The sequence below is a fragment of the Podarcis pityusensis genome (assembly GCF_964106645.2).
Source record: "Podarcis pityusensis genome assembly, chromosome: 2".
Taxonomy (NCBI): Eukaryota; Metazoa; Chordata; class Lepidosauria; order Squamata; family Lacertidae; genus Podarcis; species Podarcis pityusensis.
The window spans coordinates 29,512,823-29,538,480 of NC_138029.1; the positions used below are offsets into that span (position 1 = coordinate 29,512,823).

Consider the following 25,658-nt stretch of genomic DNA (forward strand, 5'->3'; position numbering starts at 1 on the left):
GCGCGTTCTACTCTCTTGTCTTCATTGTTGTACTGTGAAGAACACACATCTGTCCTGCAGAGACAGATCTTATGTCTATGTTTAAAGTTAGGATCAGGAAGCAGAATATCCATCCCATGAAGAATGTCATGGTTTGGAAAGAGAAGCAGGAATTCCTGAATTCCACAGTATTGGAAACATTTCTTTACCACATTAAGGACCATTAAAAATGAATTTCATTTCGAGTTCTGCACTAATAAGCAGCCACTGCAGAGCCTACTAGGAGATGCTGTTTGTTCCTTCAGCTAGTCTTCAGCAGTCCCCCACACCCCAGCCATGTCAAACTGAAATTCCCAAGAGACACAGAAACGACACATGGGGAGTCATTTACATCTGTGCTCACTGAGACAAACCACAAGAAAAAATTGTTCTGTTTTGGAAATTTGCTCCGAGATGATATATGGCTGTTGACAAGCCAAGACAGACACAGACAGACAGGACACACACACACACACACACACACACACACACTGGAGAAACATTATCCACAATTTCCTATGGAAGCTTTGGAGCATGCGAGGAATGGGGGCAAAGCTGCCCTAAACAGAAAAGAAAACCGTCCACGCCCAGCTGCCTAGGTCAACCCACTAAAAACATCTCTGAAGCCATTATTTTCTTGAAGAGGTTACTGTGAAAATTCCCAGATATTGATTATTGTGACCCATCAGAGTCTTGCTGGTGGGGTATTCAATCTCATGGTAACATCCTGTATGGTTCCTTGGCCAGCTGCTGAAGGCAGCATGTCCAGCACTTGCAGCTTACCCAGGTCCACAATCATTTAAGACAATGCACTTGCCCCAAGTAGGACAGGGCATGCTTCTCACCTAAGAGAGGGTGGTGCCACATAAGAGAAAGGAAGGGAGCACATGCCACTTCCAATTTGGCTGGACCATGAAAATAGAACAGCCTTTATGTTCACTTCGGCCAGGGCCCCGGCCTAGTCATCAACAGCATGCTGCTTCTGTCTTGCCACCACATGCAGGGTAAGACACATACAGCCATAGGGCTGTGCAACAAACTGCAGGAGACTAAAGGTGGGATTTGGGGGCAGGAATGACTCTATTCTCCCTGTCTGTCTCCAAAAGCCTAAAGCCAGCCCAGGATATGAATAGTGACCAGTTCTTCTCCCACGTAGCAACGTGGGTCCAAGTGACTGGGCCCACCAGTCAACAGGGAAATGTACTGGCAAGGACCCCTTACATGTCTCTCTTCATGCCAGGGGCATAGGAAGGGGGGGTGCAGGTGTCATCCTTGAGGGGGGGGGTGACAAAATGGAACACTGCGGGGGCGGCACATACCGCAGAGCCTGGTCTGCAGCGTGCCCGAGCCACGCATCTCTCCTGGGAGCGATGTGGTGGCTCGGGGCCCTGCGCTGTCTGAAATGGCAGCGTAGGGCTTGCCAGGCGGACTCTGTGCATGGATCACCACCGTGTCCCCATGGGCGGATCGCCCCGCCCCCACCGCTCTGGGTGCCAGAGCAGCTAGCTATGCCCCTGCTTCATGCATCCGTTTCATAAGGTGGCTGGCTGCTGCTACAGGGTTTATTAATGTTGGGCAGGGGGGAGATCCACGTAAAATACACTAACCACTCGTACCAATGCATATGTAGTTATTTAATATGCAACGGCTGAGAGCACTGTCCCTTAATTGTTTCATTTGCTAACTGGATTAAACTTGCCTAAAAGGAACAACAACGTTATTTGTAAACAGACAAGCAGCAGCAGCAGCAACAACAACACTGAAACACTGCTTCCAGAGACTTCAGTCCAGCACCTTCCTGAGAATTCACATTTGTTATTTCTAGGTTGGAAAACGTGACCATTTATAAATTCACATCCCTCTGAGTCCAGGACAAGGCTCCTGCTTAAAAATTCATCCAGAGCAAAGGCTTCCTCCCATTACCTATGTCAGTGGTGTCTTTTCAGTAAGGCTGTGATCCTAAGCACACTGACTTGGAAGAACCTTCTGCTGAAATTAATGGGGCATGCCGATAGCTTGTTTGTTTGGTTTTAAAGCACACCCGTTTCTTCATTTACATAGATAAGCAGACTATAGTCTCTCTGAGCTAATACAGTTGTACCTTGGAAGTCGAACAGAATCCGTTCCAGAAGTCCGTTTGACTTCCAAAACATTCGGAAACCAAAGTGCGGCTTCTGATTGGCTGCAGGAAGCTCCTGCAGCCAATTGGAAGCCCCATCGGACGTTGGGGTTCCAAAGAACGTTTGCAAACTGGAACAGTCACTTCCGGGTTTGCGGCATTAGGAAGCCAAGGCGTTCAACTTGCAAGACATTTGGGATCCGAGGTACGACTGTATTGTACAAACCTGAGCCTACCCCCTAGCAAAAACAGGAATGAACTTTGGAGATAGCAAAAGGCTGGAGAACAAGGAGTATAATTTAGATATCAGCAAAAATGAAAAAAATTAAATGAAATAAAATAGGACACCCTGAATCTTGGGAGAGAGCAGGAAAGGGGTTATCTCATGAAGCCGGTGACTAATCACTCATGAGAAGCTGCTCTGCTTATCCTGAGGGGCCTGTTGCATTGTAAGCAGCCTCCATTGTTCTGCATGTGTGTGGGAGTGGAAAGGGGGGGGGGGAGTGAGAATAGTAAGGAGGGGGAAGAATGGTGCTGTTTGCATAGCTATCAAGCAAAGTAAAAGCCATTATCTCTACCTCAGCAATGGGCTGCTCTAAAGCAGAGTCTCTAACCCCCCCCCCCCGTCCCCCAATATAAATTTTTCATACAGTTTTAACCCTTCGCTCATCTGTTAAAACAAAGTCTTGCTCTTCATTTATATAACAGTTTTGGACTCAAAGGCCCCCAAAAGCTGTGAACAGCACCGTATCAACACATCAATCAAAACTATGAAATAGCAAAGTCGCAAAATACCCACCAATCACACATTTCAGTTCATGAGCTACATTCACGCTTTTTACCACAGATGCACCTCCACAGCATTCCAGTCTCACTTGGCAGCCAGGTTAACTTACATTTACATTTACACACACACACACACACACACACACACACACACGTGTGTAGCAGGGGGGCAGCTGCCCCCCCAAATCAATAAAAATGCAGCTAACTGAGGTTCTGTCCCACCCCCCTAACAAAAGGCATGCCCCTCCAACAAAAATCCTGGCTACATCCCTGCACACACGAACACACAAACATTGCCCTGCTGCTCCGATGCCTCACTTAGAAGCAGTCCTATCCAAAATCAAAACATTGAAGGGGAATGCCCTCACTCTACCCCAAATGAGATATCCCAAGGGCTTTCCCTTTGGGGTTTCCTCATCATCAGCGACCCATAGTCAATGGCGACCTGACCTCTCATAAACAGCTGGTTGCATCTACAGCTCTGGTGAAGTTCCTGCCCTTTAAGGGGAAGAGTTAGCGGTGAAGCTTTTGTGCACATTTTCCTTCCATGAACTGGGGATCCACGGAGCAGCAAAAAGGTAAGCAGTTACCTAAGTATTTAGAGCATTTTCATGTGCAGCAAAGGGCTAAGTCTTCCAGGCACAGGAACTCCATTTTGAAAGCATTATTCAAGGCTGAGCGTCTAAATTTAGCAAGAAAAAAAAATCCTCACAAGGTTCATATTCAACTTATGTTTATCTTTTGCTGCAACCATTCTCCCCCCCCCCCAACTCCAATTTAATTATATAGAGGAAAATTATTTTATCCCTTGTGTGGACTCAAGTTTGCCATTTGTTGCTCACATGTTTAGCAGCATGATGCAACTTGTTTATGTAACTAACTTGTGACTGGCTATCTCTATGCCATGTGCCACAGTGCCGTGGAAACGTAAAAAGAAAAAGAAAAAGAAAAAAGAATTCTCAGAAAGGAAGGAACTAAATTAGCACTCAAAAAGAAAGCAAGGGAAATACAGACTTGCTGAATTCCTGACTGGCATCTATGGTCACATAAATATCACTGAGGTGATCCAGCTGAGAGATGAATGTGCTTCCTGTTTGGGGAGTGGAAAACACATTGCCTCCAACTCCAGGGAAATAATGTGCCATGCCCCAATTACTGTTCTCTTGATCAGTAAGGGAATGCCTATGTAAATAGAAAAGCCCCATAACTACATTGTTATTACTTTACTGTGAATTATTTACAGTAGCTACAAATGTGCTGTGTGTGTGTGTGTGTGTGTGTGTGTGCGCGCGCGCGTGTGTGTGTGCGCGCGCGTGTGTGTGTGTGTGGTTTGACGTAGGAGAATGCACATTCCTCGTCTTTAAAATCTATCACATGCACATAATAATTACAAAATGGTTGCTATTCTCCCCACCCCACCTAAAACATTCTAGTTTTACTCCCATTAGTGATGATAGGGTGTTTATATTTAGCATGCCTGAGAATATAAAGGTAAAGGGACCCCTGACTATTAGGTCCAGTCGTGGCCGACTTTGGGGTTGCGGCGCTCATCTCGCTTTATTGGCTGAGGAAGCTGGCGTACAGCTTCCGGGTTATGTGGCCAGCATGACTAAGCCGCTTCTGGTGAACCAGAGCAGCGCACGGAAACACCGTTTACCTTCCCACTGGAGCGGTACCTATTTATCTACTTGCACTTTGACGTGCTTTCAAACTGCTAGGTTGGCAGGAGCAGGGACCGAGCAACGGGAGCTCACCCCGTCACGGGGATTCGAACCGCCGACCTTCTGATCGGCAAGTCCTAGGCTCTGTGGCTTAACCTGAGAATATATCCACAGTAAAAGCATGGTATAGCAGCTAGAGTCTGCTTAGTTAATGAAGCTCACTGGACAGTTTCAAGCCAACTGCCAACCTCTTGACGTGTCCTACTGCACAGGTTTGTTGCAAAGCGACAAACACTCTGGTGGGAACCTTATAAAGATTTGTCAGCCACCACACCCCAAGCAGGTGAAATGGTCTTGGGTCCTTAAAATAAGACAGGTCTGGGTAACTGCTGGATTTTCTGCTTCCAAAAATGGGGATCAGAGATCACTTTTTTCATTCTAAAATCCTAGGCGTAGCTGGGACCTGAAGCACACAGCAAAGACTAATCCAGTCAAGTCTGCAGTCGTCCTACTGAGAATAAGTCCATCTTTGGGACTGGAAACTTTGAATGCAAATATATCTTGGCCATAAACAAAGGCAATTTGTTTTCTCTTTTTGATTTTGTTTACCCCCCTCCCTGCTACACTGCTTTTGGTAGTATCCAGCCTGATTAAAAACTCAGAAACTTGCTCACTATTTTGGAACATTTTTATTTTATTATAATAAAGGAATTGTTATTGGAACTAGGCTACAGAACCACACACTCTCTCTCTCTCTGCCCCAGCCCAAGTCATTCCCTCCTGTGTGTGAATTTCCCTCACCAGCCTCAGCTCTTAACCAGATTTGCTCAACTGTCCGGGGTTATGTCAGCTGGTGCCAATGTAACCCTTACTTAACCACATTTAAAGGACAGCAAGGTAAAGTTTTTTTTGTGAATTAGGAGGATGGGGATAGCTGAGAGGGAAGCGCAGCTCTACAACCTGATCCCAAACTTGAACCTTGGGTATTGGATTAAGAGTATTACATCTGCACCGCCCTCATAATTACCAGCAAGCGAAGAAAATCTAGTTTCACTCTGGAAGTCAAAACAATAATTTCCAATATGGAACCATCAGAAGTAAAGAACAAAAATGGGAGGGAAGTAAAAACTGAAGCATGTACATAGTTTCAAAAGCTATGAACCACAGAGCAGGGTCAATGTTGAATGTGGAAGGAAGGTGCATAAACTAGGGACATAATTAGGCAGAAATGAATACTGAGTGCAAAATTCACGTTTCTAGCATTTCATGTACTGAAGACAGGTCTGAGCACAGCGCTGTGAAGTCTCAAAACTACAGGATAGGGTGGAGGGGCAAGATTTTCTTTGCCTGTGGGGTGTATCTGTAGGGTCTTACTATTTTATATAGTTCTTTCCAGTTCCTTCCTCATGAGCAACAGAAGCAGAAGTAGGTAAACTCACAAACACAACCCAGCTCACATAATCCATGAAGTTTAAAAAAGGTCTTGTCTTGACACTTATTTTTTATTATTTTGAAAGTAAATATTACACTCAGCCCCCTAAGAGGGGCCGTGCAAGAACCACCCACTGCCAGCAAGGAATGTGCTATGCGATAATCTTTCCAGAGAAATTCTGTTGGTTTTAATCACTCAGCAATTCTACAAAATGGATAAAACCCTAGAAGGTGACCTGGCAATCCATGCAATGTATCATATTCTTGGGGGATGGGATCACAAAACTAAAACGAAACTAAAACGAAACCCTATTGAGCATGGCTATTGGGTTATCACAATAATCACACACTTTGAAGACAATTGGTTCTTAAAATAAATACATTGTAAGCCCACTTCAAATTTAGAAGGTTCGAGAGCGGATAGGACAGCATAAGGAAAACACCAACATGCAGGAAGCTACTAAACAGCAGGTATGGGCTGTGTGTGCTGTTATATATACGCATGCAAGCACCACTATCATGAAAATTGTGGAGAGATCTACTCTGTGCAATGCAATGGGTGGAGGAAGAGATGACTGAAAGGCAACATGATATGCCACTGTTAAAATAAAACACAGCTGATTCAAGCACTTGGCAGGCTGACAGATGTGTGTCTTTCACTATCATTACTTAAAACAGACTTGCTACTCAGAGCACCAAACGGTTTGTGAGTGACATCAAAGTCTACTCTGCACTTCATCAGTTGCTGCCGCTAACAATTATTCCCGACTAGCAGCTCGCAATGAAACTACAAGGGAATTGAAAGAGGCAAGAGGAGGAGACCCCACCATCCACATGCACATGGCACATACAACAGGACCCTCCTCACTTCCTGGAAGACAATCTCACATGCAATCCCACACCACTGACTTTGATTTCTCCTAACCTTGCTGCCTCTCATTTCTGAACTAGTTCCTTGACTGATCAGTCACTGTCAGTCTTGGTCTCTCAATATAGTGCTTAACCTATCTGTTCACCGCAGACACCTACCTGCATTTCCTGTCCCACTCTTTTTCCCCTGTAATTGTGTGGGATTGCATGTGAGATTGGCAAAAATAACAGGCAAAAATTGTGGATTGTCTTATACACAGATAGCAGAGGGGAGACGGGCGATTGGTGGCAGCAGCCAGCAGGAGATTGGCAGCGGCAATTTGCTTTGGCGGGCAGCCTGTAGAGCGATTGGCGGCGGTGACCCCTTCCCAAAGAAAGCTCAAAAACTCTGGGCAGTATCCGCCCCCAAAAAGCATAACTGGGAAATTATAAATCGGTACGAAGAGATGATGTCTCGCCATATTTTTAATGTATTTTTAAGCTTTGTTGGAAGCCGTCCAGAGTGGCTGGGCAGGGTACAAATAAATTATTATTATTATTATTATTATTATTATTATTATTATTATAATATAAAGTAGCTTAAATTGTGTAACAAAAAGTACTATTGAATGACACCTATAATTAGAATCTCCATGGATCTTTTTGCAATGACCATGGCTTTAGACCGAGGAAGATTTGAAGAGAGGGTCTTTAACAGAGCTTTATTCAACACATGTTTGCAGAAACTATTTCATGTGTACTTAGGAAAAGTTTGCTAGGGTATGTGCAACAATGGATGTCGGGAACAGCTAGCATGCTCAGGGTGCTGGAAGCCAAAAAGGAAACAGATGGAAAAGGAATTAATCCCACCAACCCTTCATTTCCCTATGAAATATGCACTTTCTGCAACCCATCCAATACTGGCAAAAAGGAGGGATGAGCTCCTGGCCGAGATTTGCATTATTGGCTTGACCAAGTATGGTCAGCCATATCTTTTCCCATCATGTATCTGGATACAAACAGTAAATAGAGGTCAGACAGCTAGAAGCAATCTAATAAAAGAAAAAGAAAAAGCCCTTTCAAGATTGAGCCTTTCATAATCAGCTTTTGAAAGCATGAATAAGATGAGCCAAGACTGGTAGTTCTCCTATCATTATAGCTAAGAAAATGAGCTTTCTCCTGAGATTATTATGCATGTTTTCAGGTTCTTCTATCTAAGGTTTTCAGATATGTCCAACATTTCACCATCTCCCTAAAATGAAAGCCATCTGAGGCATCAGAAACCCCATCAAACAATTGCAAGTGATTGCTTGGGCATGTTTACAGCTGGGGTAAGAGTTCACAGTGGTTACCCTAATACCTTAAACCAACCAGATATTGGATAATAACACTACTCATTTATTTTTTAAACAGAATTATAATCTTGATAATAGGGGAAGGCGCCACTTTTGTATATAGAATGAGCAGAATTCAGCTAACTAGCTCCACTGGCAGAAGTCCACATGAAGACTTACATTAGTGCAATGGTACCCAATCGAGTATGGCAAGATGTGTGCAGAACCAGGTATACATACGATGGAATACTGGGTGTGGGCTAGCATAAAATACTGGTTGGGTTGCCATTCTTGTTGCCAACCTTCGAGTTTGCTCTCTGACTTACTTAAGGACTCTTATAAATCCAGAGGGTTCCAACTTTTACATAGCAAAATCAGATCTATTGGTATTGACTTGGAACTCTTGTATAATTCAAGTGAGCAATTTATTTATCGCAATGTTCAAACCAGATTAAGGGACACTGAAAAACAAAACATTGAGTCAGCTGTAAATAAAAATTTGCTTTCCCAAGTTCTATGGTTTAAATACAACAGATAACAGGGGCACTTATATCTTAAAATTAATAATTCCAGTCCAATTCCAGAACTCTTGTATAATTCAAGTGAGCAATTTATTTATCGCAATGTTCAAACCAGATTAAGGGACACTGAAAAACAAAACATCGAGTCAGCTGTAAATAAAAATTTGCTTTCCCAAGTTCTATGGTTTAAATACAACAGATAACAGGGTCACTTATATCTTAAAATTAATAATTCCAGTCCAATGAGGGCCTTTACGTTAGTCCAAATGAACGTTTTCCCCTCAGCTTTTGTCAAGGGCAGATATTTAAACATCTCCAGAAATGATAGACATTGGGGATGTTCTTTGAATGTGCCGAACACTGTAGAACATATTCTTTTCTACTGTCCATTGTACAACCAGCTACGCAAACGCGTGCTACCCCCTTTTTTGGGTAGTCTAACATTACAGCTCAATGAAAATATCAGATTTTATCTGTCTGACATTAATCTGGAAGTAATTGCAAGGGTGGCTAAGTTTCTGTCAATAGTATCTCTTATAGAGTGGTGAATGGCACTATTTAGCAGGAAGAAATCCCAATGAAAATCCCCATCATTATCTATTTTACATGGCTGTTTATTTCTATATATTTTAAAATTTTATATATGGATGTTTTATGATAGCCCATACTTGTAATGCCTAATGAAGGTTTGTCAAAGTAAGTAAGTTAGTGCAATGGGGCTTTCCCTTCTTCTCCCTCTGCATATCCCTAGAAATAGTCTTGGGGGGGGTGGAGAACCCCCGGAACAGTGTGTGTGGGAAGAGAAGGAGGGATTATTCCGCCTGGCAAGCTGAAAAGCTCATGCTGATGGAGCATTTGCCATAGCGCTATGTTGAATTCCTCCCACAGATTCCATATGTACCAGCTTTAGCTGCTGCATCAGCTGTGGTCCCTTCCTGACAAAGACAGACTTGCCAGTGTCATTTGTGCCTTAGCAACCTTCACATTGGAATACTGCAACATGCTTTATGTGGAGCCGCACTTGGAAAAAGCTCTGAAACTTTGCAGAGCAGCTAGGGTGCCGATTTGATTCCATCACACCAGTTTTGTGGAATTTGCACTAGTTGCCAATGAGAGCAGGCGTCTGAGCTGAATTTCAAGGAAGTGGTGTTAACCTTTAAAGCAAATAATAGCTTGGGACCTGTTTACCTTAATAGCAGCCGCCTTCATAGTTTCCTCCCCAATTGCTTCAAGATCCCTGCTCCAGGTCCCTCAATCTCATGAGATGAAGCTGATGTCAGCTAGGCTTAGGGGCTTTCTCTACTGTGGAGCACACTGTGCAATGCTTTGCCAAGCATGGTCTGTTAAGCCCCATCATAATCTTGCCTTGTGCGGCTAATGAAGATGTGGCGCTTTTTTTGGGTAAGGCCTTCAGCTAATGAATTAATTCATTTACTAGCTTAGCTTCGTGTTCATTCGATGGCTGATTTGGAATTGTTAAATTTGTTTTTAGTCTTATGTTCATTTTTTATTGTGGAATTAGCTTTAATTTGAGGATTTTTACCTGTTTTATAACATTAGTGATTTGTTGGCTCCATTGAGTTTCCTTGGGTAATCAGGCAGAATAGACATTTTTAAAAAAATAAAAGACACATCATCTTATTTCAGAAGTACTACACTGTGTCCAGTCCCACAGACACAAAACCTGCCCCTCATCTCTGGTTTCTTAAAGTCTCTAATCACAGGTGACAGAAATAGAAAGGGCAAATGGTGGATGCCACTACTACTCAGTTTTGATAATCCCTTCCATTGGTATCGCATACAACAAAGAGTGGAGGGCATAATGCAATTTGAGTGTCACACTCTTAACATCACACATTCCAGCTCTCCTGCTTTTTAACTACAGGTGCGTCTGCTTAAAATAGATACCTATACCAACCCCTCCATCCCTTTCCCCAGTGTTTTACAGCAACACCCCTTAGGAGAAAGCCTGTCCCTCTCCTTGTTTTGCTAATTTGCAGCAAACTATTCCCCACCTCATTGACCATCCCCACCTACTCTTCTCATCTTCCTTTGCTCAGCTCCTTTTAACCAATGGCTAATTTGCAAAGTGAGAGACAAATCAGGTTCTCCCTGCATGGAACATTTTGTTCATACATTGATAGAAATTTGTACTAGCTGCAGCTTGTCAAATATAAAACATGTGCAAATTCCAATATATATAGGTATAGATAGATTTAGCATTTCTCGGAATTAAGTCCTTTTCTTCCACAAGGGAGCTGACCCATTGTCAGGAATGACAAAACAGAAGCCATCCCACTACTGTCTGAAGTGCCACGCATGCACAGTATTGTAAAAAAACAAAAACAAAAACTGAAGCCCCCAAAGTACTCCATTTGTTGACAACGTGTGTGTTTCATTTTTTGCCACCAAGCACCATCCCTTCCACAGAAAAAGCATCTGGGATCCATCTTCATAAAGCTAGCAGTGGAGAGGAATTTTCCAGAAGTAAGACAATTGACAAATTAGGGAACCGTTGTTTTAACTGGTTTTGGGCAAGATGAAACACAGTATTTCTATTTGTCCATATAACTTTTGCCACTTTTCAACTTCCTGGGTGACATCCAATACTGTGCAAATTTCTGCTGCCATGACAGGTTTTCCGCCCAGAGCGGCCTGGGGTAACCCAGTCAGATGGGCTGGGTACAAATAATAAATTATATTCTCTGTCCCATGCACCCTCCCCAAATTACTCCATAGGAAAGAAGACTAGTACATTGCTCCCCGCCCCCCACCACACACAAAGAAATAATTTCTTTCTGTGCAGCTTAACAAACCCAACAGCAAAGGTTCTGTCTGCTTTAAACATTTGCAGTGCTGTATCTTATTCTTTCCCCAACAGCAAATAAGTTTCTATTACCATATGGATACAGAAACACACTGTCTTCCAGCAAACTGTCACATGTTTAAAAGTGGGGGGCAGGGGAAGCCTTCTTGCAGATTTTTTATAGTGTGCATACTAACAGCTCCATAACTAATGCAATTGCCTGAAGTGTGACTCAATTCACATGGACGGAACAGAGACTGCATTGTAAGCAGGGATTCCACAAATGCTCAGGTTGCTACTCTCAGGATGTCGTTTTCACTACTGTAACATGGGCGATGGAGGGACGCAGGTGACACTTTGGTCTAAACCCTAGGCTCACTGATCAGAAGGTCAGCGGTTTGAATCCCTGTACCGGGGTGAGCTCCCGTTGCTCGGTCCTTGATCCTGCCAACCTAGCAGTTCGAAAGCACGTCAAAGTGCAAGTAGATAAACAGGTACCACTCCGGCAGGAAGGTAAACAGCGTTTCTGTGCGCTGCTCTGGCTTCGCCAGAAGCAGCTCAGTCATGCTGGCCACATGACCCGGAAGCTGTATGCCGGCTCCCTCGGCCAGTAAAGCGAGATGAGTGCCGCAACCCCAGAGTCGTCCGCAACTGAACCTAACGTCCCTTTACCTTTACCATGAGTGATGCTCTTGTCCCCGCAGATCCTTACCTGTTTCAGAGAACTGAAAGGAAGAAGGGGGTCTCTTGCTTCATTCCAGGAAGAGAAAGAGACCTACATGGATGACTTAAAGGGGTAAGCATCTCTCCTGCTTCCACAAGTATGCAAATTGTGGAAGCAAAAAGAGGCAGAAAAAAATCTGCTGCAAATGTATTTTATTAATACAGGCAACACTCCATTGAGGCGCATTCAATATGTGCATGACTGCACACACGCGCATCATGTCCAAAAGTCACACCAAGGGGCAATGCAGGGTGGGGCAGAGGCGGAACAGGAAGTTTGCAAGCTTTTTCAATGGTATTTCAAATATAAACAATTTCACTTAAACACACAGCGTTTAAGGGGACTGAGACCCCTGTGTAAATGGGGGGTTGCCTGTATACCGCAAATAGTGTCCTTTTAAACTATTAACCAGGGGGCTGCTATTTAACGTTGTCTGGCTTAGTAAACTTGAACGGTTTCAGCCACACCAGAGTGGGGAATCTGTTACCCTCAGCAGTTCTCAACCTGTGGGTCCCCAGATATTGTTGGGCTATAACTCCCATCATCCCTGACCACTGGTCATGCTGGCTAGGAATGATGGGAGTTGTAGTCCAACAACATCTGGGGACCCACAGGTTGAGAAACACTGCTCCATATGTTGTTGGACTACAACTCCCATCAGCCCCTGCCAGCGTGGCAAATGGCCAGAGGCAATGGGAGTTTATAGTCCAGAAACATATGGAGAGCAACAGGTTACGCATGCCTGAGTTAGTGTACTTTTATCTGAAAATAGTAGAGGAGGTATTAGGTGTTCTGAATCTTACCCAGTATTGTTATGCAATGAAATCAGCCACGTCTTGTATGACTAGTTTCAACCAGATATAAGTGTGAAAGCAGAACAAGGATATGCTGGCAGAGGTTTCACGGTTATGATTTTAAAAACAAAAAGGCAAGTATTGTTCAATAATCCTGATGATATTTAATTATTTGGTATAGATTTAAACAATGTTTTGGTCCGGGTTTGCCTCTACTAACACCAAATAGCTTACAATAAAGCAAACAAAGTTGGCATCCATTGGGGAATTTTATGGTATGGATGCAGAAACAACTACAGTGGTACCTTGGTTTATGAACTTAATCCGTTCCGGAAGTTCCTTCTTGAACCAAAGCTTTCCGAAACCAAGGCATGCTTTCCCATAGCAGCGGGGGACTCAATTTACAAATGGAAGACACTCAACAGGAGGCGGAATATGTTCTTATTCCATGGCAAAGTTCACAAACCAAAACACCTACTTCTGGGTTTGCAGCATTCTTAATCCAAGTTGTTCATAAACTAAGCTGTTCTTAAACCAAGGTACCACTGTAGTTGCAATATATGACTTTGTGGTGGAAAAAAATCAAGTTCTTATGTTTCAGCTCAAACAAGACAAACCATGAGCCCAAGTTAGGAAGACATGTTAACCAAGCCATAGCTTAGATCACAGCAGAGCAGCTCCTGAAGGACTGAAGAAGAAGAAATGCAGCTGCAATCTCTCCTCTCTGGAAACTGTCTCATTCATGCTAAGCCATGGTTTGGCTTAATGTTACATGCAAACCAAACTAAGTAGATCTATTTTAGAGACCACTGATGAAAGAGGAAAGGAAGTCCTATCAGCCTGCTGGCGCAATGTTGAAGATCATCACAATATTTGCACATGCCAGAAAACATGGGGCAATGGATCAGAGGTGACAACAGATTATGGCAGGCTGCGAAATTGTGGACCCCAGTTTGGACTACTACTCTAATTGGCAAAGCAAACACTTTGTAGAGCCATGGCTAAGAAAACCCAGCAGATATTCTGCTAAGTTGTTTTTTGTAACAGAAGCACATTAACATTCTTGAACCTTAGTAAATTTGAGTAATCTCAGACATAAAAGTGTGGAACTGGATGCATCTTATTATAAATTTGGAGGTACTGAAACAATTTCATAGCTAAGCTTTGGGGTGATGCAAGCTTACATTTGATTAGATTTTAAAGCCTGTGCAGAGCCTTGCCTTAATTTTCTTATCTGTGCAGTGCCAAGCATTTTCATGAACAAACATTCCCAACACTTCTGTACAAGACGTGCATGGTGTTAGAATACCGCCTATAACTCTAGGAGAGGGTTTTCTATATTCAAACTTGGCCAGCGCTTCCCCGGTTGAAGAAATGATGGAACAGAAGCAAGTCTGATGAAATAAGGCCACTGAAGAATGTTTAAATCTAGCACTAAAAAGCTTTTAATTGGGCTACTCTTCATCATTTACTCTCTAGAGAATGAGCACTTCGGTGTTGGGAACAAAAACTGATACTCTTTTTAAGCTTAAGTACCTCTGGGCTTTTTACATAATTTTTCCTAATGTCTCTTTTACATAAAACACATATGGCCTGGTTCAAGCCCAACTCCCCGTTCATTAGAGTTCCCTGACCTATAACTAAAATTATTTCTCCTTCTGGGAATATCAAAATGAGGCTTCAATTATGGAAATTTTATAAGAACTCCGGGCTATTTAAGCAAATAGTGCTGAAGCATTAGAAAATGCTCAGAGAAGAGGACTCCCATGCCTCTTCAAAGACACCTAGATACTTAGCTCTGTGTGAAGATTCAGCTCAGCCCATCCACATAAATCTTCCAGGAAAAAAAAGTTCTAGAATTTCACCCCTAAGCATGCATTCTCCATCTCCCCCACACAGGCAGACCAACCTAGAGAGGTGGGTAGAGAACCCACCTATCAACCACATGACATCCATATGATATCAGATGATTGACAGGTCAGTGGTTACACCCACCTGTCAAACTTGGCCTGCCATGGTGGAGGAGATAAAGATCTGCTCCATCAGGTCAAAGAAGTTCCCAACCCCTGAAGAAAGGCATAAAGCACACAGGTGCAATGGCACTGATGTTTGCTACCATGCCAATTTTAGGGCTGGAGATGGTCACTGGACTCCAACACCTGCACTTGTGAGACAATATAAATGCAGTGATTCACAGGACCAGGCAGTTGATTTAGCTTCAACCCAATTGGCAGACCTTTCAAACTTGAGTGCAGGTGAGTAATGATATAGGTGAAAAGCTTTTTTTAAATTTTTTAGGATTTGATGCTTCGGGTTTAAGTCCAGTTAGAGTACTAAACCAATTTTCAAGTATGTTTTGTGCAATGCTAATAAGCAGTTGAGCATTGTTTAGCTATGCTGTTAACCTTTTTACATTCCCCCTTCCCGTAATGTCAAAGAATATTAATAACTGAGAGAGCTGAGTCAGGAAGTCTCACGGTAATCAACATAAGGCAGTCAATTCATTTCCATTTAGAAATGACAATGTAATCATGCAGAAGCATCTTCAGTGGCAGATGAAAATACTTTAATCTAGCAAGTACATACGAGAATATGCTGGAATCTGTGAACTGCACTAGTTTAAATTTTAAAAAAGAGGCACCATTTACGAGCCACTGAAACACCCTCCCGATGAGACAGAGAACTGATTTCATGGCTATTCCTCTGAATTTTTTTGAGAATAAGCAACATTTTACTCAGTGGCACTAACCTCTTGAATAAACATGCACAGGATCACGCTTTTAAAAAGTTGTGAAGTGCAGATTCTTAATTAGGAATCATATAACAACTGGGGGGCTATTTTACCTATGAGATTGATTTACCCCACATGTGCCCACTTGGATTGGTGGAAGGGGCACTACGATAGCTGCCACATAAAACCCATTCTGCATTTGTAATAACTTTGGAACTCACTGCCTGTTGAGATCAAGCAGGCACCTTCACTCTACTCCTTCCCGTGCCTTGTTTAGACAAGCCTACCCAGGCACTTAGAAAGTTGAGGAAATTTTAATCTGTAATAATGTTTTAACATTTGTATATTTTAAACTAGGTTGTAATTTTTTTCTTGCTTTTCTTGTCTTAATCTTTTCGTAAACTGCTTTGAGCTGTGTACAAATTTTATGAAATAAACAGATATAAGGATAGGAGAGGAAAATTTTGTTTGCACTTGAGGAGATGCCTCTCTAGAGCTTAAAGGAACCCCTGACCATTAGGTCCAGTCGTGGCCGACTCTGGGGTTGTGGCGCTCATCTCGCTTTAGTGGCCGAGGGAGCTGGCATACATATTCCGGGTCATGTGGCCAGCATGACTAAGCCACTTCTGGCGAACCAGAGCAGCGCACGAAAAGACCGTTTACCTTCCCGCCGGAGCGGTACCTATTTATCTACTTGCACTTTTTATGTGCTTTCGAACTGCTAGGTTGGCAGGAGCTGGGACCGAGCAACGGGAGCTTACCCCGTCGCAGGGATTCGAACCGCCAACCTTATGATCGGCAAGTCCTAGGCTCTGTGGTTTAACCCACAGCGCCACCCGCGTCCCAGGATCTCTAGAGCTTACATGACCCTTTTCTGACATATCTCCACCAATGCACAAACATGGTGTCAACTGATAGCATCACAAAACAACACCCAGTGGATACAAATGTGAGTAAGCTGCTCTAACCAATACCAAACTACATGTTAATCATTCTACAAGCTTTAAAGATTAAGCTGTCTAGTGCCAGGAAGAAAGAAAAGGCAATCCTCCCACGGAGGAACAAACACTCCAACTGCTAACATCCAGACAAGGATTGCAGTTAAGCTGGGAGTGATTAGAACTTTGCCAGAACTTCAGTGTTCAGTTCGAAAACCGGAACAGTCACTTCTGGGTTTGCGGCATTCGGAAGCCAAAATGTTCGATTCGTGAGGCGTTCAGGATCCAAGGTACGGCTGTATATTCAAATGAAAAGTGGCGAATGTATAAATTAAGAAAAATTGTACCTTGTTGAGTAGTTAAAAGGGAAGGGAGCAGTGTTATTAATGTGTTGTATTCATACCATCCCAACATGGTGTAGCTGCAGTAGTATAAAATAAGAAGTTTTAAAATAGCTATTTTTGGTTGTGAAAAGGTTGTTCCTGTCCCTAACAGATGTTCCGTATCTTCCAATAGTCAGACAATTAGTAGTCTGACTATTGATCCTGCAAATGCCAGAGCAGCAGAATTAGGAATTTTAAGGCAGGGAATAAATAATCCCAAAAGCAGCACAGAACACCTGTACTTAATGTATAAACTAACTTTTCCAAGCTCTGTTAAGGACAAAGATTTGATCTCAGCCCAGGTAAAGCAATCAGTGACCATTGTCAAGTATCCTGGTATTTCAATCTTACTCCACTAAGAGTGATCGCCAAAGAAGAAGATGATCCTGGCAGACTGGATTTCTGTTGTAGACTGCCTCCTTCTGTGATATGTGTATTATGTTTTTGGGGGTGGTCTTGAGCTACAGGGTGGGCAATTTCAAAAGTCTATATAAGGGCTTGCACACCATTGTTCTGGGTTCCTCCTCCCTCCTGCATGTGGTGAGTTTCAACAGTTTAATAAAGATCAGGCTTACTACCTGCTTTGCTTCTCAATATTCTCTGGTTGGTCTCTGTTATTTTCTCCTACCGATAGGGAACACACTTAAGGACTCTATACGGGCTCTTGGATACCCCATAAGGGAAAAGAAGCAGGTTTTTTCTACATCAGTATGGAGGGGAAAGAATCCCCCTTCCCACCACTTTTTGCCTTGTGACTTGAAAACACATGTCCATTGGGAAATGGCATCGCTCTCTAGAATGGGAACATTCAGTCTCTCTTCTATGTCAGCTATCTCTTTGACGTAAGATTTGGTATGCTGAATGAAATCTTCATATGCCATTTTGGCAAAGCAGCCACAGAAAACCCCTTCCAGTTCCTCATGTCAGACCTGCCTAGTGTATACTCAAGATTTGGATATTTATTCTACCTTATCTCCAGCACAGCCATTTGTCCTTTTTCCTTGAATAGACTTTTTTTAAAAAAAGCTTCAGGACAATGACAAAATACTGCAATTCTGCAAACAATGGCAACATACAAAATAAGCTTTTAAACTTCCTGTGGCTCTAAAATATGAAAGCAAGAGATTACAGAGTGTCTGAATCCTGGATGTTTAACAGCCAGTTAAATAAACGTACCTACTAAAGTAAAGTCTGGGCGTCTTCCTAAATTGTAATGAATTCCTATTGCAACAAACAGAATTATGCTTTTCTTTAACTTTCAAGACTTGGGTGGTAGCAAATGGGTGTTTAATATATTTTCTCAATAATAAAAAGCCTTCAGGAAGCAACAAAGATTGGTGCATTCTGCCTCTAGTATTAGTATCCCACATACATCTCCAGTTTAGCCAAAAAGATGTTTCTCCACTAGCTTGGTTTGAGGGGTTTTTTTGGGGGGGGTGGGGGAAATTGGGAAGAGAAAAATAATTCCATAAGCCAGGAGCATCTGGACCAAACACTAACTCTGCTGCCAGGAAGGGAGCGGTACTCTGTTTTTAAAATAAATACTGTCAACATGATCACACGCTCATAGAACAAAATTGGGTGTCGATGCAAGATCAGGAGATACAAAGCCAAGATTGCATTTCATAGCCATATTTAGCATCTCTTTAGTCTACAGTCAAAAAGGAAATCCTCTCTCTCTGCACACATTGTTAATGGGTTATGGCCAGCAGGATACCCTGTTATCAACCAGCTGCTCACAGTCCACAGACATTTAGATTGGATCAAAGGAGTTTGTAGAGTACAATGGGCTGCAGAACAGTTGCTTGGTAATGTGGGTGGGCACAAAATGGTCTGATTCACAGGCTGCTTACAACCATAGTTAAACTAAACTATGGTTGAAATGTGTACATGCACTGTGCTCCTGCATGCTGCTGAAATCGTGGGCACTTCACTCCTCCCCTGCTCCTGCTGCGGTTGTGGCTGATGAGAAACAAACCAGGATCTGGCTTACCATTTCTCTCCTAACAAACCACAGAGTACAGTGGAACCTTGGTTCTCAACCAGCATCGTTGATGAACAAATCGGCTCCCGAACGCGGAAGTAAGTGTTTTCGAACGTTTTTTGGAAGCTGAATGTCTGACGCGGCTTCCACTTGAGTGCAGGAAGCTCCTGCAGCCAATCGGAAGCCACGGCTTGGTTTTCGAATGGTTTCAGGAGTCGAACGGATTATGTTTGAGAACCAAGGTACGACTAAGGCTTGTTCTTGGCTTACCAGACAATGCTTGTTTGGAGAGAAACGAGCCACAAGTCTGGATCTAGATGTAAACCTAAGACAAAGTTTTCCTTACTGAAAGGGAAGAGGGGAGGAAACACCAGCTGCTACATGCAGGCAGATAACAAGGCACCTCAGCAGACCATATCTCAAAAGTTTTCCTCCTCTCTTAAGGAACACAAACTTAGGTTTCACCAATTTCAACAGAAGAATTAAGCATACGTCCAACTCTTCCACTGGAACAAATTATACTTTAAAATGGCACCGCTTTGGCTGCAGTGTGCCCAAGTTTTAAAAACTTATTACAAAGCCAAAATTCTTTTAAGAACGGCCTGCAAACCTATCAGAGCACAAACTACAAAAGAAAGGAACGGGGAAAAACAATAATACCATCTGAGCAAACTTTAGAGCACTTTATTCAACAGTGCTGGGGGGGGGGGGGAGAATCCTGCAATTTAGCAACTTCTGCAACACTGTTAAAACCCAAAACACTACCAAAGAGATCAGCACTTTCTAAATTCCAGCTATAAAGAAGGATTTTTGAAAGTCTGAAAGGCTGAGCCATTTCTTTTTCACCTCAACAAGCAGTGATAATATAATCCCACCCATTCTTCCGCTCTCAGTTTAGTTCCTGTTGCCTTAAAAACAGAAAGGTTTTATATTTCTTTACAATGGGTGGAAGTTGCCTCCCCCCCCCTTTTTTTTTTTTGCCTCAGAATGAAATCTGTTTCCCACCTAACAGTTTAATCTAATTTGCAGCATAATCCTACTCAGAAGTCAAGTCCCACTGAGTTAAGTGGAACTTACTTCCAGGTAACTGGGTATAAAGACTGCAGCTAAAATGTACATAAACACCTCCTGAATTTTATCCTAAGTTACAAACTGCAGAATTTATTGGGCCTCAACTTCATGCCCAGCTTTCTCTCCCCGGCTCCTACCTTCCAAATATTTTGGGCCCCTGAGGCAGAAAATCCCATCTGCACTTCTCCCCAGTCCCCACTTTTCAGAAAGTAAAAAAGCAACAAAAATAAATAACATCATGCTGCCCTTTCATGACACTCAAATTTAGGTGCCAACGGTAGGGTCAGTTCTGTGTTTGAACAGGATGCTGACATGAACCAGACATTTAAAATACAGCCTAAAAAGAAAACTGTGCTACCATGAAATGGCAAATTCTGGGCACCATTAAAAGCAGCAACTTGTCAATTATTTGGGGACTTTGCCTCTCCAGTACTAAAATCTATTCATCTGGCTTTGCTTCATGCTCCCATGATAACAATACAGTAGTACCTCAGGTTACATATACTTCAGGTTACAGACTCCGCTAACCCAGAAATAGTACCTCGGGTTAAGAACTTTACCTCAGGATGAGAACAGAAATCGTGCTCCAGTGGCGCGGCAGCAGCGGGAAGCCCCATTAGCTAAAGTGGTGCTTCAGGTTAAGAACAGTTTCAGGTTAAGGATGGACCTCTGGAACGAATTAAGTACGTAACCAGAGGTACCACTGTACTGAGTAGAAGTACTAATATTTATAAAAGTCTGTCAATCTCATCAATGTAGGAAATTTTTGTTCAATCTGGCGGCTTACAACACAGCAAGTCATCCACATACCTAGTGTAATGTACAGTGGTACCTCGGGCTACAGACACTTCAGGTTACAGACGCTTCAGATTACAGACTCCGCTAACCCAGAAATAGTACCTCAGGTTAAGAACTTTGCTTCAGGAAGAGAACAGAAATGGCGGCGCGGCGGCAGTGGGAGGCCCCATTAGCTAAAGTGGTACCTCAAGTTAAGAACAGTTTCACTGAATGGACCTCCAGAACGAATTAAGTTCTTAACCCAAGGTACCACTGTAATCATTTCCTCTTTATGAAAAGTATTTGTGAATGAATGCATATGAAACATACCTAAAACTGCGGGTTGTGAACGTGCCTCCTGCACAGATCACGTTCACAACCCGAGGTTCCACTGTATTGTGGTTTTACTATTCTGCTGGGAGCCACCCAGATCATCATCATCATCATCATCATCATCATCATACTGCAGGCCCAGAACTGACTGGATCCCTTAGAGAAAGTTAGAAAGGCTTTGCTTCCTTTTTAAATCTACACTACATTAAAGAGAAAGAAAAATGACAAATACCAAACACACAAGTACTGTCTGGGTGGAACATGTAATAATGTACAGTAACAGTATTCTTGGCACAGACCTCCATCTTATACCTGCCAACACAGCAAGGTGGATGAACAGATTCTTTCAAACAAAGCATAGATAGCTGCACCTTATGACAGTCCTTCTACTGGTATTTAAGTAGCAGGCATTCAGATGGGTTTAAAAGCTCAGGTGCATGCCAAATTTAATTAAGTCTTCAAGGGAACTATGCTAGGCAACAAGCACAGCTTCATCAATACTTACACATTTGGAAACACAATTTTATTTCTCCCTACAGCATCTCATACCAAAACTGGGAGACCAGATTCTTAAAACTACTTTTAGAATTTAAAAATCAAGAATTAAATTCAGACCTATTATGTTGCATTTTCTTTCCCATAAAATAGCTCAAGCCAGATTGAGACTCAATTGCTGATAAACACTCCTATTTCCCTTCAGCGACTCTTTTCAAATCACACAACCAATTAATGAACAAGTAATTCATTGTTGTTGTTTTTTCATGCAATTAAAACATGTGGCCTTCCCCAACATAATCTCTAGGTTAATCACCAGGCAATTATTTCCTTACACCTGCATCTAAAACAACTGAAAAAGGCCCTAGGATCTGTTGTCCTCTATGCTTAGCTCAGAAAATATGAAAAGTATAGTTAGTCTTAACCTCCAGTTACCATATGGTTAAACCCCAACTCTACAGGATAAAGTAGCTGGTAATGGTTACACAGTCCATATCAAGGCAGGATGTGTTTGCACCACACAGCTAAAAAATAAACTCATTCACAAGGCATACCCACCTAATCCAACCAGATTTGCTGGTGAAGGTTGCTGGATTACAACTCCGATTATAACTGTCTAGTGACCATGCTGGCTATGACTAATGGACCTTTGGAGTCCAACATCTGGAGGGCCGCAGATTAGCCATCCACTTATCTACACACTGCACAAATTTCGCACTGAAGCAAAACTTGCTTGCAATTTACAGTGACAGTGGTGTGCACAAAAACGCTGGAAAAACCAAGTGCCTCACTCATGTTCAAGAGCAAGCAAGGGATGGTTGAGAACTCCCAAGGAATAGGGTGACGAAACCATAAAGGCAAAGGCAAGTTCCCTAGAGCTCTTGTTATACCCTCTAATTTCATATGCCACTCTGGTCTATGACAAGGAAAAATTGAAAGCAAAAAGTTAGGTATAATGTCTTTAAGCCATAGCATGTTGACGGAATCCCTACAAACATATCGTTAAGACTTGCTGTGCTTCCAGGTTTGCAGGTGAGGCACCAACTGGAGAAGGCACCGGCCTTAAACCCATATGAGAGAGAGAGAGAGAGAGAGAGAGAGAGAGAGATTAACCAAGCAAACATGCTTGTTTTACTCCTTGAGTGTCACTAGTCTATCAATGCCTGTGAAACAGGTCCTCTTTGCACAGCATCCATGCCTAATTGTTTGGTGTTTTTTAAAAAATGGTAGTAGCCTTTTTCATCTTTTTTAGTGCATCAGTCTTCTTGAAAACAGTGTGTGTGTTTCCCCGCACAAAAAAGAACAATTTCATTTCCTCAAGATTCATGCAATGACACTTGGTTGCTCTCACCAGGCAACAGAGACAGTCTGTCTTAAGACTCTCATGCCTGTCTCAATCTCTAGGGGACACTATCAAAATCTGATTAGAACACAGCATGGCGCTTATCAAGTGTGCTTGAAATCAGAAGTCACTGACTAGGTATTTGTCTTGTCAAATGAAAACCCCCTCTGGCATAGGCAAGAGTAATTTATTTATTTATTCATACATGCATACTTAAGATTGGAAGTGAGGAAAGAGCAAATGAAAATTAAGAGACCGGGGAAATATTGTTAACAGAAGGCACTCTGATATATTTTGTGTGTGTTATCAAACACGCAATGCTAAAGGAAGCAAGAAGGGTCAGTAGTTAATTCATTAATAAAAATACATCTCAACTAATTTGGTTTTTTTGAAACTCTACTCTATAGTTTTCACAAAGTACTCTACTACAGCTTTGTGCAGACTTAAAGGTAAAGGTAAAGGGACCCCTGACCATTAGGTCCAGTCGTGACCGACTCTGGGGTTGCGACGCACATCTCGCTTTATTGTCCGAGGGACCCGGCGCACAGCTTCCGGGTCATGTGGCCAGCATGACTAAGCCGCTTCTGGTAAACCAGAGCAGCACACGGAAATGCCGTTTACCTTCCCACTGGAGCGGTACCTATTTATCTACTTGCACTTTGACGTGCTTTCAAACTGCTAGGTTGGCAGGAGCAGGGACCAAGCAACGGGAGCTCACCCCGTCGCGGGGATTCAAACCGCCGACCTTTTGATCGGCAAGTCCTAGGCTCTGTGGTTTAACCCACAGCGCCACCCACGTCCCAGTGCAGACTTACACACGTTAAAATTTTTATTATTGTTACCACCACTATCTCTGCATCCTACCTTTCCTCCAAGGAGCTAAATTCTCTCCCACTCCATTTCACTGCCCAACCCTGTGCGGTAGGTTAGGCTGATAGACAGTGACTGGCCCAAGGTCACCCAGTGGCCTTTAAGGCTTGGAACCCTGATATGTGATGGCGCACACATGTGCACAGTGCCAAACCGGGAAGTGACCAGTCACTAAAAGGGTGGGGTGGGCATAACGGGGTGTCTCAATTGCACGCAATCACATAATGACCCAGAACGCAACTCAGGGATTGTCTGTAGTAGCTACTAGTGACAATGGTTATTTAAGCCACCTTGAAAATGTTGTTATCCAGAAAGGTGGCTTGTAAAAGTTTAAAAATAAATAAAAGGTTGCAGCTTTACACATGGATGACCACACAGCTATCACTCAAGATGGCTCAAGCCCTCCTGGATGAGAAACATGTAAGTATTATTACTACCCCAAGCAGCTTCTATGATCTGACCTGAAACTGGCCAAACTATGGGAGTAATGCCAGCTTGCCTGATAAAATACAAGCATTGCCATATGTAGTTAGAAGAAGTACCATGCAGATCCTGCTGGAATCCAGCACCAGTGAGGAGAACAAGTAGTGATTTTTTAACCCAGAGGCCTTTGCAGGCAGACAAAAAGCAAGCAACACCCTACCTGCAGCTCCTTGTCAGAGTATTTTTGAGGGTTCTTGCTCCCTTGGCTCTTCTTCCGGAGCTTCTTCAGTTCAGCCTGGCACTTCTCTAGCGAATCCCCCTTGTTCCTTTGCTCGGTTTGGTACTTCTTCAGAGCAGCCTGTATGTGGAAGAGGTGTGAGTAGCTGAAACAATAATATGCTGAAGGAGTTGAGCAGAGATTTCCCCTGCTCCTAATGAGCGCAGCTAACATCCTCCCTACAGGCAAGAAGGTCCTGACCTCACACCTGCTGAAGAGGGTATGTTTTGAATGAATACATGTTTAGAGAAAAAAGCTGGCTTCCTCTGGGGGAAGTGGAGAAAACACATTCCCAGTAACCAAGAGAACAGGGGTCCTAGCATAAGGGAAAGTTAACACAACATGCTCTTACATGCTTGGGAAAAGGGCTGTGTTTGGGTTTTGAAACCCTTTGCCCTTCTTCTTTGGGCGTAGTAGTTCACCCTGAATTTGGAAGCCTTAAAAAATAATAATAAAGAGTCTACAGAGGGAGGAACTAAGAGAGAAACACCACCCTTATCAGTTTGGAACAGTAGAATTCAGCTCAAAAAGAACCACCCAGTTTTCCCAAGAGGGACTTGTAAGGCTGGTGCTGCTGTTTTAAAGCGATGTCCACTTCTAATTACTATATGTCCCTTTCTACCAAACTAATGGTTGGCAAATCAGTGGCAAGCAGACTGTTAGAAACTAGGCTTCTTGTCTGGGCTGTAAATTAAGCTGCAGTGAGCTGGGTTTTCAAAGTTCTGGAAGTTTCATTTTGTTCAGAAGGAGAGGAGAAGGGAGAGTGGTCATGTCAAAGTTTTGGATAACAGAATGAACTGACGAAGCATGCATGCACGCACGCGCACACACACACACACACAGAGGCTGAGTTTTTAATGTAAAGAATTATCACCTCTGCTTCCATGGCAATGTTACCTACTTCCAACTTTAGTAGCATAAACATTCACAATCCCACTGAGATTTAATGACTCATAACTCCCCGTGTTCATTTCATATCTAGAGATGGTCT

General features: G+C 42.9%; 1 protein-coding gene and 1 pseudogene across 5 annotated transcripts in view; one reads left to right on the forward strand and one right to left on the reverse strand.

The window, feature by feature from the left end:
- BAIAP2 (BAR/IMD domain containing adaptor protein 2) overlaps window positions 1-25,658 on the reverse strand; it is a 133,686-nt gene that overhangs the window by 41,709 nt on the left and 66,319 nt on the right. For all 4 annotated transcript variants that reach the window (XM_080993843.1, XM_080993846.1, XM_080993844.1 and 1 more), the window contains exon 6: window positions 24,611-24,748. In XM_080993843.1, coding sequence (XP_080849969.1) covers window positions 24,611-24,748 — 138 coding nt within the window. The remainder of the gene's footprint in view (window positions 1-24,610; window positions 24,749-25,658) is intronic.
- Window positions 1-25,658, forward strand: part of LOC308470661 (cytochrome c pseudogene) — a 351,629-nt pseudogene that overhangs the window by 18,635 nt on the left and 307,336 nt on the right. The gene's annotated exons all lie outside the window — the stretch shown is intronic.